Source organism: Erythrolamprus reginae, chromosome 2 (assembly GCF_031021105.1).
Source record: "Erythrolamprus reginae isolate rEryReg1 chromosome 2, rEryReg1.hap1, whole genome shotgun sequence".
Taxonomy (NCBI): Eukaryota; Metazoa; Chordata; class Lepidosauria; order Squamata; family Dipsadidae; genus Erythrolamprus; species Erythrolamprus reginae.
The window spans coordinates 322351846-322366846 of record NC_091951.1 but is presented as its reverse complement, the minus strand read 5'-3'; the positions used below and the strand labels follow the sequence as shown (position 1 = coordinate 322366846).

Below are 15001 nucleotides of genomic sequence, written 5' to 3'. Positions count from 1 at the left end.
TCAATATCAACTTTATTTGATTAGTCAATCGACCATATCAAAGCGAGGAAAAGGACCACATCGGTTGTCATAAAACTGTGACTGGTTAAAATACAATAAAATTGGCTAAAATAGAGGGAATTTGAATAAATAATAAGTTAAAATACAGTATAATATGCTAAAATTGAGTAGTAAAACATGAAAATATAACTTGTGTAAAGGATTATATTAAACAAATCTAAGATACTGATATAAAATATTCTTAAGTGAGTTCATCTCCTTTGCATGCCACCCCAATATGTTCTATAAAATGTATTCTCATCTGAACAGCCCTGACTATAAACTTAGCGGTTCTAGAAACTACATATATATTTGTACCCTGAAGAAAATATGATAATTGTTTATTACAGTCCCAGTGTATGATTTTGTCAAGTAGGGGCTGTAAATACTGAGGTCTTACTGAGAAGTATAGTTTACAATTGAGTAGCACATGTGCAAAAAACCCCACATTATTAACATGAGATCACATTTATGATTTTTGCTTGTTTCCATAATTTACCACAGATCGCATTTCAGATAAATCAAGTAAATTTGTTTAATTTAAAATGGAAGCAGAAACCCATGGATTCTTTATAAAAATAATTTGGACAAATAATGCTTAACATGAAGATCTTAAACCCAAGTCTCACCTTGACTCATCTTAACGTGAAACTGCACTGTCACAACAGAATCACATACAATGTTGCACATTTCTTGAATAAGCAAAACTGGTGGTAGGAATAATCAGGAAAGGGGTTAGGGATAAAATGAATGTTTTTAAAGGAAATATTTTGTGTTTATTTTGTGCCTTCAAGTCAGTGTTCCCTCTAATTTTTTGCGGGAATAAATAAATAAACAAATAAACAAACAAACAAACAAAACCCACACTGTTTTGCCTCAGATAATTTCAAAATAAAATACTGTACTGTGTGTCTATAACAGTGAGCTCATAATAGGGCAACTCTATCAATATCAAAATGCCACTTAAATAGTTGAGCTAGTTTCAAACTAGATTTTGATTTTCTTTCTCTCTTCCTTACTCCCATTCTTTTTCTTTCTCTTTTCCTTCCTCTCTTTTTTCTATCTGTTTCTCTCTCTTCCTCTCTCTCTCCTTCCCTCTCACTCTTTCCCTCTCGGCTTCTGGGCAGGTTTGGAAAACTCTGAGTTGATGATGATTTTTAAGTGAGCGATTGCTCACTACTCAGCTTAGAGGGAACTATGCTTCAAGTCAGTCTTCACTTTGGTGATAATCTGGACAAAATCTGCATGAAGATCTTTGCAAGAGGTTTGTACCTGCCTTATTCCTAAGGCAAGAGGGAGTTCTTCCTGAGACAGAAAAACTCCCTCTTCGGAGCCCAAGGTCACCTATCTTATTTCATTCTTCAATCTTATTTCATTCTTTAATAGGGTAACTAAATTAATAGACCAGCGAAATACTGTGGACATAATATAGAGTTCAGCAAGGTATCGACAAAGTAGTCTACAACCTACTTCTTAGTAAGCTAGAAAAAGGGAAGATAGATAAAATCACCAAATGGATTCATAACTGGTTGACAAACCATACTCAACGAGTAATCCTTAATGGTTTTAAGTCTACATGGAGAGAAGTAAGCAGTGGGGTACCGTCTTAGGCCCAGTGCTCTTCAATATCTTCATAAATGATTTAGATGAGGGAATAGAAGGGGGACATACCAAATTTGCAGATGATGCTAAACTGGCAAGAATAACACCCTAGAAGATAGGCTCAAGATGGATTTTGACAGACTTAAACACTGGGCCCTATCTAACAAAATGAAATTCAATGTAGAGGAAACTAAAGTACTATACTTAGGCAAGAAAAAAACAAAAGTACACATATCACCTGGATGAAACCAGGCTTCATAGCAGTAACTGTGAGAGGGATTTTGGAGTTTTAGTGGACAACCAGCTAAATATGAGCCAATGGTAACAGCCAAAAAAGCCAATGCAACCCTAAAATGCATTAACAGACAAATATAATCAAGATCAAGTGAGGTACTAATACCACTCTATAAAGCCATAGTAAGACCATACCTTTGATTACTGTAGCCAGTTTTGTCACCACTCTATAAAAAATATGTTGAGACTCTAGAAAAAGTGTATAGAAGAGCAACCAGAATGATTAGGGGCTGGAGACTAAAACACATGAAGAATGGTTACAGGAACTGGACATGACTAGTCTAGTGAAGAGAAGGACCATGGGAGACATGATAGCAATTTCCCAATATTTGAGGAAGGGGTCAAGCTATTTTCCAAAGTACCTGAAGGCCAGACAAGGAATGATGGATGGAAACTGAACAAGGAGATATCCTGGAAATGTGGATAAATTTTCTGACAGTGGGAACAATCAACCAATGGAACAGCTTGCCTTCAGAAGTTCTGAGAGCTTCATCACTTGAGACTTTCAAGAAGAGATTGGACTGCCATTTGAAAACCTACTTAGTTTTGGGTCAAGGGCAAAGTAGACCTCATGGTCTCCCAGTTTTCCATTTGGTTCCATAACCACTAAAACCAACTTGGGTCTCTAATAGAACTTCAAGAAACTTTAAACATATTTAATGACATGCAGCGCCTTAGTGTGGTTGCATTAAAAAAAAAGGCATAAGGTTTTCAGTGTAAGTAAAACATACAATAATGAAATATTTCATAGAGCTCACTTTGCAAAGCTGTTTATGTATATTTCTTCATGTTAGGCCAAAATCTCAATAATTTTCTTCCATCACAAAGAGTGTTTTCTTGTTCTACCTTTATTTTCCAATGTGTTCAAACATTGATTCAAATTATTTTTCTTTCTGTTTTCATTATTGTAGGTAGCAGAAGCTGATAGTTACAATTTTCCACAATGTATCTTTCATCTATTCTGAGAAAAAAAATCCAGAGTTTATTCATTATGATTTAATTTAGGGCATAAATGAGGGATGGAATTCTAGGAAGATCGCAGGCCACTAGAAAATGGTTTATGCAGTGAAAAACACATCTCTTGGTCACTAAATAATTAGTAAAGAAGAAGAACATCATAAAAAAATAACTGAAATTCAGTTCTTCTAAAAAAGATTTTTTTGATAACAGTTCCCCATCACCAACTTGAAAGACAAATGATAAGCAGGAAAAACACACATGTTTTTCAGCATGGAACTTATTGCTTTTGAAGACAGATTTGTAGCCTTAAAGATGCCAAACATTGTGGCAGTTGACCTGCTATTGAAAAATTAAGATCCAAGTCAACCTTCCTTTTTCTCTACAAGAGTCCATGCCATGACATCTCCCTTCCTTCCTTTCTATTCTCACAAAATGTTCAGTCAACATTCAATGTCCTCAAAAGATGCCTTGTCCATACTTAACTGTCTTGTTAGTTAGGAAGGGATCAAAATAAAGTTCAGAAATTATTGCAAAGATGAGGACTTCCAAATCAGCAAATACGTCTCTTTGATGGGGCACAGCTCATGCTGTTTTGCTTCATAAGCAATGTCAATCATGCAATGATTTCACATACGCGAAAACAAAAGGAGAAATGCCACATGTCCTAGATACCTGTTGTGATATTTGAAGCTTATTACAGAAGAACAAATAACATAGAAACATAGAAACATAGAAGACTGACGGCAGAAAAAGACCTCATGGTCCATCTAGTCTGCCCTTATACTATTTCCTGTATTTTATCTTACACTGGATATATGTTTATCCCAGGCATGTTTAAATTCAGTTAATGTGGATTTACCAACCACGTCTGCTGGAAGTTTGTTCCAAAGATCTACTACTCTTTCAGTAAAATAATATTTTCTCATGTTGCCTTTGATCTTTCCCCCAACTAACTTCAGATTGTGTCCCCTTGTTCTTGTGTTCACTTTCCTAATAAAAACACTTCCCTCCTGAACCTTATTTAACCCTTTAACATATTTAAATGTTTCGATCATGTCCCCCCTTTTCCTTCTGTCCTCCAGACTATACAGATTGAGTTCATTAAGTCTTTCCTGATACGTTTTATACTTAAGACCTTCCACCATTCTTGTAGCCCGTCTTTGGACCCGTTCAATTTTGTCAATATCTTTTTGTAGGTGAGGTCTCCAGAACTGAACACAGCACTCCAAATGTGGTCTCACCAGCGCTCTATATAAGGGGATCACAATCTACCTCTTCCTGCTTGTTATACCTCTATTTATGTAGCCAAGCATCCTACTTGCTTTTCCTACCGCCCGACCACACTGCTCACCCATTTTGAGACTGTCAGAAATCACTACCCCTAAATCCTTCTCTTCTGAAGTTTTTGCTAACACAGAACTGCCAATGCAATGCTCAGATTGAGGATTCCTTTTCCCCAAGTGCATTATTTTACATTTGGAAACATTAAACTGCAGTTTCCATTCCCATAACGGTTCACAATTTACAGGAAAATACCCATGACAAGTTGAAACGAAGAGTTAGTATAGCTATCCAGCACCTCTCAACCAACTGGACTAACATTATGATAGAAACAGTTTGTAAAATTATGGCAATAAAAAGATTCACATTTTCTTCTGGCATAAAAAGAGTAAACATTATGGGGATTCCTACTTAAATAAGCACTACAATATATAATGTTGATAGATATATATATCAACATTTTACACCTAGAAATAGAATGAAAATAAATCTGCAATGATAAACTCCCAGGTAGCATAAAAATAAACAATTTCCAATTAATGAAATGATAGGCTTTTTATGAAACTTTATCGTTGAAGCAAACAAAGCAGCAACCACCAAAAGGGAAGAGGTGTGAAATATAACTGATATTTCTGAGCTCATAAAACAAGCATCTATTCAGATGATATGAAATGAAAATAATAATGTTGTTATACAAACATGTGAGATTTGGGGTACGCAGATCAAAAGCACTATATATCACATACTAAAACAATGTCAATTCCTTTTAAATAAAGGTATGGTCTAGACTTTCAAAACTGAGTCGAAAAATGTGAAATTTATATTTATGGATAGATTTCTGAGAGTTTCTTCCATTTTGAATTGCAGACTTAATATAATATTTAAAATATCCCTCTGTTCTATTAAAAGGTACTTACAACAGTTGTATATTATAAGCACCTTAGGGAAAAGGACAAATCTCTGTTATCTTACTGCCAATTTTAAATTATTGTTTAAACAAGAAAAAAAGTCCAAATTTACCGTTTTCTTTGCTGCTTAATATCAATAGGCTTGTTAATAGCATAGGGTGATCCATGAATGAAGGCACTTCGAAATCTAGCCACCTTTTCCAGAGTTAGGTGTTCACAGCTGGACGGCAAACTCATTTTATCCAGGTAGCAGCTGTTTTATAGATACTGTATATATGTACTGTAAATTCAGAAAGCTAACAAATGAAAGGGAACATTCCTAGGAAGGCTGTAAAAAAAACCCAAACACAACTGCTGGGCATAGAGATTCAGTTCCAAGGTACAGCTCAGGTATACTTCTGCACTTTGCTACTCCAAAGAAGTTAAAAAAAAAAGTCCCGATCTTTTTAGCTGCTCTATTCACCCTGAAGCATCAACAGCCACTTACAGCCACTTACATTCAGAGTCAGATTTGCAGTCAAATACTGGAACAAATAAAATGGAAAGCTCTGGAGGAGTTTAGCTCCACTCCCCCCCCCCAACCAGCCACTGAGCACAGTTTGATCAGCTGCAAATCCAGTCTCTAAAAACTCACTCCCTGCAATTACAGTGCAGCAATTGGTGGCCGAGATGGACTATTTATACGCAGATGACGCTAGTCCTAATGAAAGAGAGCTTGCTTATTCATATTCCTGGTTTTTTTCTCTCCTTTGCAAGTACTTTAACAAAGCATTTGCTAACTCCGACTAGTTTCATGTGCATATGAAAATAACGGCCAACATTAAAAATTAAGCATTACTGGAGTTGCTTTATATATCTATCTAGCATTTGTAGAGTTATATATTTTTCTTTCCCACATACACATTGTGCTAGGATGTCAAAAACTAGGATCAGACAACTATACTCCCTGTTAAATGCATATTATATATGAGCAAAACAAATGTTGTAGATAACTTGTAGGATTTAGTGTAGAAGTATTTCATCTAAACTTAGATAAAAAATCTGCATTTTTCCCTACCTGATCTAATTCTGTTTAGTATAATATAATTTCTTTTTAACATTTATTTCAATGAAAAAGAAATGGGGCAGGGTGGTAGAAGAGAATAATTTATTTCACAAAGAAGTGGCAGAAGTGTATGTGAGAGAAAGATAGGGAGGAGAGAAGAGAGATGTTATTATTGACTTTTATCATTATTTCTCCACATTATTTTGTCCTTCTACTCTTTCAGGCTTCCTAAAGGACTTTTTTCTGATTGGGAACATGTAGACTTCAGAATGACAAAAAGTTGTGAAACAAGAAAACAAAAACAAAAACCCAACCACCAGAACCCATACTCTCAACCAATAGCCAAAGCTCAAAAACAGAAATTTGAAAGAAATTTTCAAGCATCTTGAAAATAAGCAGGAGACCCTATACCATTATTTATTTGTTTGTTTGTTTGTTTATTTATTTATTCATTTGTCTAATACACAGATACATAGGAAGAAAAATAGACATGTGATAATATAAAAGAGGGTGAAAGTGAACTTAGAGGAGAGGATATAAGAAAGGAAGATAATATATAAGATAGGTGAGAGAAAGGAAAGACAATTGGACAGGGGACGAAAGGCACCACCAGTGCACTTATGTACGCCCCTTACTGGCCTCTTAGAAATCTGGAGAGGTCAATCGTGGAGAGTCTAAGGGAGAAGTGTTGGGGTTTAGGGGTTGATACAATTGAGTCCGGTAATGAGTTCCACGCTTCGATAACTCGATTGTTGAAATCATATTTTTTACAGTCAAGTTTGGCGCGGTTCGTATTAAGTTTGAATCTGTTGCGTGTTCTTGTGTTGTTGCGGTTGAAGCTGAAATAGTCATTGACTGGTAGGACATTGCAGCATATGATCTTGTGGGCAATACTCAAATTGTGTTTTAGGCGTCGTAGTTCTAGGCTTTCTAGGCCCAGGATTGTTAGTCTATTTTTGTAGGGTATTCTGTTTCGAGTGGAGGAGTGAAGGGCTCTTCTGGTGAAATATCTTTGGACATTTTCAAGGGTGCTGATATCTGAGATGTGGTATGGGTTCCAGACAGATGAGCAATAGTCTAGGATGGGTCTGGCAAAAGTTTTGTAGGCTCTTGTGAGTAGAGTGAGATTTATTATTATTATTTATTTATTTATTTATTCAATTTCTATGCCGTCCTTCTCCTTAGACTCAGGGCGGCTTACAACGTTAGCAATAGCACTTTTTTAACAGAGCTAGGCTATTGCCCCCACAATCCGGGTCCTGAGCGAAAGCTGCGTAGGATCAGGTTAACAACTCTAGAAGATTTTTTGGCGATATTATTTCTGACAGATGGCTGCCGTTCACTTCTTGAAAGTTTCCAGTGATGAAGCTCCCATAACTTCTAAAGGCAAGATGTTGATTGTTCTGTCAGAAAATTTCTCTGTATTTCTAAGTTGAATCTCTCCTTGATTAGTTCCCATCTGTTATTCCTTGTCTGGCCTTCAGGTACTTTGGAAAATAGTTTGATCCTCTCCTCTCTGTGACAGTTCCTCAAATATTGGAACATTCTTCATCTGTTTTAGTCTCCAGTCCCCTAATCATTTTTGATGCTCTTCTCTGCACTTTTTCTAGAGTTTCAACATCTTTTTTTGTTTTTTTTAATCTAGGTGTGGTCTTACTAAGGTTTTATAGCGTGATATTAATAATAATAATAATAATTTATTAGATTTGTATGCCGCCCCTCTCCGAAGACTCGGGGCGGCTCACAACAAGCGATAAAACAATATTGTACAGGCACAAATCTAATATTAAGAAAAAAAACTAAAAAACCCTATCAATTAAAAACCAAACAGCACATACATACCAAACATAAATTATAATAAGCTTGGGGGAAAGGTGTCTCAAATCCCCCATGCCTGGCGGTATAGATGGGTCTTAAGCAGTTTACGGAAGACGAGGAGGGTGGGAGCAGTTCTAATCTCCAGGGGGAGTTGATTCCAGAGGGCTGGGGCCGCCACAGAGAAGGCTCTTCCCCTGGGGCCCGCCAGACGACATTGTTTAGTCGACGGGACCCGGAGAAGGCCAACTCTGTGGGACCTTATCGGCCGCTGGGATTCATGCGGTAGTAGGCGGTTCCGGAGGTATTCTGGTCCAATGCCATGTAGGGCTTTAAAGGTCATGACCAACACTTTGAATTGTGACCGGAAACTGATCGGCAGCCAATGCAAGCCACGGAGTGTTGTAGAAACGTGGGCGAATCTAGGAAGCCCCACGATAGCTCTCGCGGCTGCGTTCTGCACGATCTGAAGTTTCCGAACACTTTTCAAAGGTAGCCCCATGTAGAGAGCGTTGCAGTAATCGAACCTTGAGGTGATAAGGGCATGAGTGACTGTGAGCAATGACTCCCTGTCCAAATAGGGCCGCAACTGGTGCACCAGGCGAACCTGGGCAAACGCCCTCCTCGCCACAGCCGAAAGATGATGTTCCAATGTCAGCTGTGGGTCGAGGAGGACGCCCAAGTTGCGCACCCTCTCTGAGGGGGTCAGTAGTTCCCCCCCAGGGTAATGGACGGACAGATGGAATTGTCCTTGGGAGGCAACACCCACAGCCACTCCGTCTTGTCTGGATTGAGTTTGAGTTTGGTATTGATATTGGTACCTCGCCTGATCTTAGAAAACCAGCTTCAGTTGCTTTTGAAAATTGTAATTTGAAAAATGACAAGGTTTGAAAAACGTGACTGCTTCAATTATAAAATTTAGAGATTTCATAATCTAAATGTACTTGCAACGTGAAAGGCTTTAATAAGTTATTTAATAGCAAATTAAGAACAAAATACCCAGTTAGGAAGTTAAAAGAACAAAGCCTCTGATTTACATTGGAATATTTAAGTAAGGTTCTGTATTGGTAGTGGGTGACTGATCTTATCATACCAGGTCCCCGATTAATTTTTATAGTTTCCCCAAGGCCCCTCCTGATTCACTGGATCGCCGCTTGTGTAAAATTGTATAGACTAGAGTCTGCTGCTTGTGCCAGGGATTGGACTAGAAGACCTCCAATGCCTCTTCCAACTTTGTTATTCTATAGATCAGTGATGGCAAACCTATGGCACGGGTGCCACAGGTGGCACGCAGAGCCATATCTGCTGGCACTTGAGTTGTTGCCCTAGCTCAGTTCCAATGTACATGTGTGTGCTGGTCAGCTGATTTTTGGCTCGCACAGATGCTCTGGGAGGGTGTTTTTTGCATCCAGGGAGTCTCTGCAGGGTGGGTGGGTTGGAGGGCGTTTTACATTCCCCCAGCTCTAGGGAAGCTTTTGGAGCCTGGGGAGGGTGAAACATGAGCCTTCTGGGCCCACCAGAAGTTGGAAAACAGGCCGTTTCTGGCCTCCAGAGGGCCTCCAAGCGGTGGGGGAAGCTGTTTTCGCCCTCCCAACACATTTATTTATTAATTAAATTTGTATGCTGCCCCTCTCCGCAGACTCGGGGCGGCTCACAACAGCAACAGAAAAACAGTGTAAAATACAAATTCAATAATTAGAAAGCTAAAAACCCATAATTTAAAAACATTCACACAACATACCATACATAAACAGTATAGGCCTTGGGAAGATTTATGGGAATGAATTATGGGAACTTGCAAATGTGTGATAACATACGCCTACGCTTTTTCGGTACTCGAGGAAAAAAGGTTCGCCATTACTGCTATAGATCTTTAAGCAAGATGCACATTACATTATATTGTGAACCTAAACCTAACAAAGCAACTTCGTCACAAAATACCATCCTCTAAAAATCCAAAATCTCACTCCTGCTCTTATGTGTAATTATGGATTTCATGTCACTATCCCATGTTTTGTGACCTACACACTAACTGAAACAATCTTTTTAGATAACCGCCCCTCACCATTTTGCTAGCATCTTTTCACAATAACTCAGGAGTTCTAATCCCACCTTGTACACAAGAACATAGGGTAAGTATGTGCTAGTCCATCTCTTGGTGCCAGCAAGAAGGAAAGAGAAATATTTACAAAAACATTGTGTAGAAAATTACAGGAACATGCCCATGTAGTCTTCAGGAATTGAAACATATTCAAAAGCACACACATACAAAAATCAATATAGGACAGAATGACAAAACGGGAAAAATATGTTGTTTTTAAAAAATGTAGTGATTGGTTTAGGCGTACTGCATCTAACTGACAGATAAAACTCCTGGTTTTACATTCCTTCTGAATTTGTTAAGAATGTCCTCAACAATCAAGGTGTGGCTCATCTCTGCTGTATATGATAAGGAGCCTCTGGGCAGCTGTAATTATTAATAGTGCCATAACTGCTTCAATAGGCCAATGGAAAGATTGAGTTCACAAGCACTGATAGCATTTGGAAAGACTTGTAGTTATTAACTGTAGGTGCCTGTAGCAGCTGCAGGTATTTTTATAGTCAACAGGAGCAGTGTAAATTTCAATTTACTGCCTTTATCTCAAACCACAATCGTGTGTTTGATTTACTTTCTCCAGGGTAAAAAGGTAGGGTGTGGTGATTTTAAAGATTGAAGGTGTCATCTTTTTTCCAAGTGTAAAAAATTAACAAACATGCAGATTTGTTACAATTTACCAGTTCTTACTTTCATTGCGTACATTTTACACTGTTGTGTCTATTTGGAGACATTATTAATCTCCCTCTATCCCTCTCCCCCCCCTCTCTCTCTTTGAGAACAGCATTATTAAAACTGTTCAGATATTGTATAATAACGCTCAATAAATCCCAAGTACCCTGCCCAAAATAAACACTGCTCAAAAAAATAAAGGGAACACTTAAACAACACAATATAACTCCAAGTAAATCAAACTTCTGTGAAATCAAACTGTCCACTTGGGAAGCAACACTGATCAAGAATCCATTTCACATGCTGTGGTGCACATTCAACTTTGTACAAAACAACGTATTCAATGAGAATACAGTAATACCGCATCTTACAAACGCCTCGTCATACAAACTTTTCGAGATACAAACCCGGGATTTAAGATTTTTTTTTGCCTCTTCTTACAAACTATTTTCACCTTACAAACCCACCGCCGCCGCTGGGATGCCCCACCTCTGGACTTCCGTTGCCAGCAAAGTGCCCGTTTTTGCACTGCTGGGATTTCCCTGAGGCTCCCCTCCATGGGAAACCCCACCTCCGGACTTCCGTGTTTTTTGTGATACTGCAGGGGAATCTCAGCAGGGGAATCCAGCAGCGCAAAAACTGGTGCTTCGCTGGCAACGGAATCCCCCTGCTGGGATTCCCCTGCAGCATCGCAAAAACGCGGAAGTCCGGAGGCGGGGTTTCCCATGGAGGGGAGCCTCAGGGGAATCCCAGCAGCGCAAAAACGGGTGCTTCAGCTTGTGAGTTTTGGGCTTGCATGCATTAATCGCTTTTTCATTGATTCCTACATTGTTTCATCTTACAAACTTTTCACCTTAAGAACCTCGTTCTGGAACCAATCAAGTTTGTAAGACAAGGTATCACTGTATTTCATTCATTCAGATCTAGGATGTGTTCTTTGAGTGTTCCCTTTATTTTTTTGAGCAGTATAAATATGACAATATGAAATGTCTATCTGCATTGTTTTCTTTTAGTTTGGCTCAGTGTTTATAAGGAGTTTCAGGCTTGTAAAATCCTGGTAGTGGAAGTACCAATAGACAAGAATATTCATAGCTCAGGTTTGAGCTGTGGGGTTCTTGATCCACTCTGGGCTTGGCTGTTTTCTTGCAGCTATTTAGGTGACATGCATGAGTCCAGTGGAACAAACCCAGTAATACTGCTGATGTTACCTAAATGGGTATGGAAAGGTCTGCAAGAAACAACCAGGTTCAGGAAGTGACAGGAACTATAGTGAAAGTTAATCACAGGTAATATCATAGTGATACAAGTTTGTATCCGAAAATAACATCATAGTTTTTATATTTTGTGTTTTGTTTGTTGTTTTATTATAAAAAAAAATTAAACTTATTTTTTTTAAAATAAAAACTTTTTTAAAAGTTGCCTGTCTTGAATTGTAATTATAATAATTAATTATAAATAATCAGTCTTACTATAAACCCCAAATATTATATTGAATTTAAGCTTTAAAGATTATCAGTTCCCAAACTGGGGGGGGTGTAGGAGGAGAGAAATTTAGCATGAATTCTACTTGCAATTGTATTTTCTCATATATGTACATGCAAACTTAAAATCTCTGCTACAGGGGGGGGGGGGGAAACTGAAGTGAGGTTCCATATTCCTGCTTAGCTGGTTTATGAGCTGATGTTCCGATTCAGTTAGCAAAGCACTGTTAAGCCTGAGAAGCAATAGGATACTGGACTCTTTGTGATGGAAAATGTGATCAGAGATTTTAAACTCCGCATCTTCCAACAGCCCTAAATCAAATGGAAAGGATGGTTATAACTCTGAAGATACTGTTGGGACTTCCAATAAGGAAGCTATTTCGAACAACTTAAAGCTATATCAGTTTATTTGCCTGTCATTTCCTTTACTACCTCTGTGTAAATGGTTTTTTAAAAATATTTTGGGACTCATATAAGCAGAGCTGTTTAATTCAGGGGTAAAACGCTTCCGATGGTCGCGAAAGGAGCGTGAGGCTCTGCCTACCTGCCCGGATGCCGCCATTTGGGTTCTTTTACCCTCTGTGCATGCACAAAATGTTCTGTGCATGCCCAGAGGGTAAAATAATCCAAATGGCGCCATCAGGGGCGGAGCCTTGCGCTCCCTTCTCTGATGACTCACAGGCACGAGCGAACTGGAAACATTTCACCATTGGTTCAATTGGTCCTATATCATGGATGCCTTAGGTTTTTCCCCCAGCCAAGGGGCATCTGTGGCTGCTTTATGATATGTGGGAGTGAAAGAAAGAATTGGGTGAATCAAACTTGATTTACTAATGAATGGGAAATATCCATACCAGGATATACACTGTATAGGAAGGATAGAATAGAGAGAAGGGGAGGTGGAGTAGCCATTTATGTTAAAGAAAGTCTAAAAACAATACTAATTCAAAATACATGTAAAGATCTGGAGACCCTCTGGATTTGCATGCAAAATAAAGACGGTTCTGTCATTAGAATTGGGGTGATCTATAGGCCTCCAGGGCAATCTGAGGAACATGACAACAAGATGGTGGATGAGATTACCCTAATGGCAGTAAAGGGAGATATTGTGGTTATGGGTGATTTCAACATGCCTGATGTTGACTGGAATATCCCCAGTGCCCTTACATGCAAAAGTAAGAATATAGTAGAGGCCTTTACAGGAGCAGCTATGGCACAGCTAGTTAAGACACCAACTAGAGGGGAGAATATTCTAGATTTAGTTTTTACCAATGGGAATCGTGTTTCAGAGGTCAAGGTGGGAGAAAATTTAGGTTGCAGTGACCATCTATGTTTGTGGTTTGATGTAAAAACTGATGGTGAGCAATCCTATACTGCAACCAAAGTATTGGATTTCAGAAAAACAAATTTTAATGCAATGGGGGAATATTTAAATAATGAATTAAAGGGGAGGGATAAAATGGCAGGAGCAAGCACCCAGTGGACTGTATTAAAAAAGGCCATCTTAAAAGCCACAAGACTTTATGTAAAGCAAGTAACTAAAGGTAAAAGGAAGAAGAAACCGCTATGGTTTAGCAATGATGTAAGGGCTATAGTCAATGAAAAAAAGGCTGCCTATAGGAGGTATAAAGAGTCTGGAAGTATAGCTGATAGAGAGGTGTATAAAATGAGACAGAAGGAGGCGAAATAGATAATATATGCTGCTAAAGCCTCAAAAGAGGAAGAAATAGCAAAATCTGTAAAGAAGGGGGATAAAACCTTCTTCAGATATATTAGTGATAGGAAGAAGAAAAACTGCAGCATCACAAAGCTTAGTACCGGGAATAATACATACATTGATGGGAATAAGGAGATCGCTGACCATTTCAATAGCTACTTCTGTTCAGTTTTCTCAAAAGACACCTTACAAAATAATAATAATACTATAGAGGGATGTAGCATTGCTTCCAGCTGTACGGATTCAGCTCCAGTGATCTTAGAAGCCGATGTCTTAGAAGAACTTGAAAGATTAAAGATAAATAAGGCAATGGGTCCAGATGGCATCCACCCCAGAGTTCTTAAAGAACTCAGATCTATCATTGCTACCCCCCTGACTGATTTGTTTAACAAATCCCTGTTAACAGGAGATGTTCCTGAGGATTGGAGAATGGCCAGTGTTGTGCCTATCCACAAGAAGGGCAGTAGAGAAGAAGCTGGTAACTACAGGCCAGTTAGCTTGACATCAGTTGTAGTTAAAATGATGGAGACTCTACTCAAAAAGAGGATAAATCAGCATCTAAAAAACAATAACTTATTGGACCCAAATCAGCATGGCTTTACTGAAGGCAAATCGTGTCAGACTAATCTCATTGAGTTCTTTGACTATGTCACAAAGGTGTTGGATCAAGGTGGTGCCGTGGATATTGCCTATCTGGACTTCAGCAAAGCCTTTGATACGGTTCCACATAAAGAGCTGATAGATAAATGAGTGAAGATTGGACTTAATCCGTGGATAGTTCGGTGGATTTCAAGCTGGCTGAAGCATAGACATCAGAGAGTTATTGTTAATGGTGAGTATTCTGAGCAGAGTCAGGTTACAAGCGGTGTGCCACAAGGGTCTGTTCTGGGTCCTATTCTTTTTAATATGTTTGTGAGTGACATAGGGGAAGGTTTGGTAGGGAAGGTTTGCCTATTTGCCGATGACTCTAAAGTGTGCAATAGGGTTGATATTCCTGGAGGGGTCTGTAATATGGTAAATGATTTAGCGTTACTAGATAAATGGTCAAAGCAATGGAAACTGCAGTTTAATGTTTCCAAATGTAAAATAATG

General features: G+C 38.5%; 1 protein-coding gene across 7 annotated transcripts in view; it reads right to left on the bottom strand.

The window, feature by feature from the left end:
- The window catches only part of PDE4D (phosphodiesterase 4D), a 945814-nt gene that overhangs the window by 293507 nt on the left and 637306 nt on the right, over positions 1-15001 (bottom strand). Inside the window, exon 1 of one of the 7 annotated variants that reach the window (XM_070743325.1) lies at positions 5197-5321. The exons of the other annotated variants lie outside the window; for them this stretch is intronic. Coding sequence (XP_070599426.1) covers positions 5197-5321 — 125 coding nt within the window. Of the gene's footprint in view, positions 1-5196; positions 5322-15001 lie in introns of those variants that run through there. 7 annotated transcript variants of the gene reach the window in all.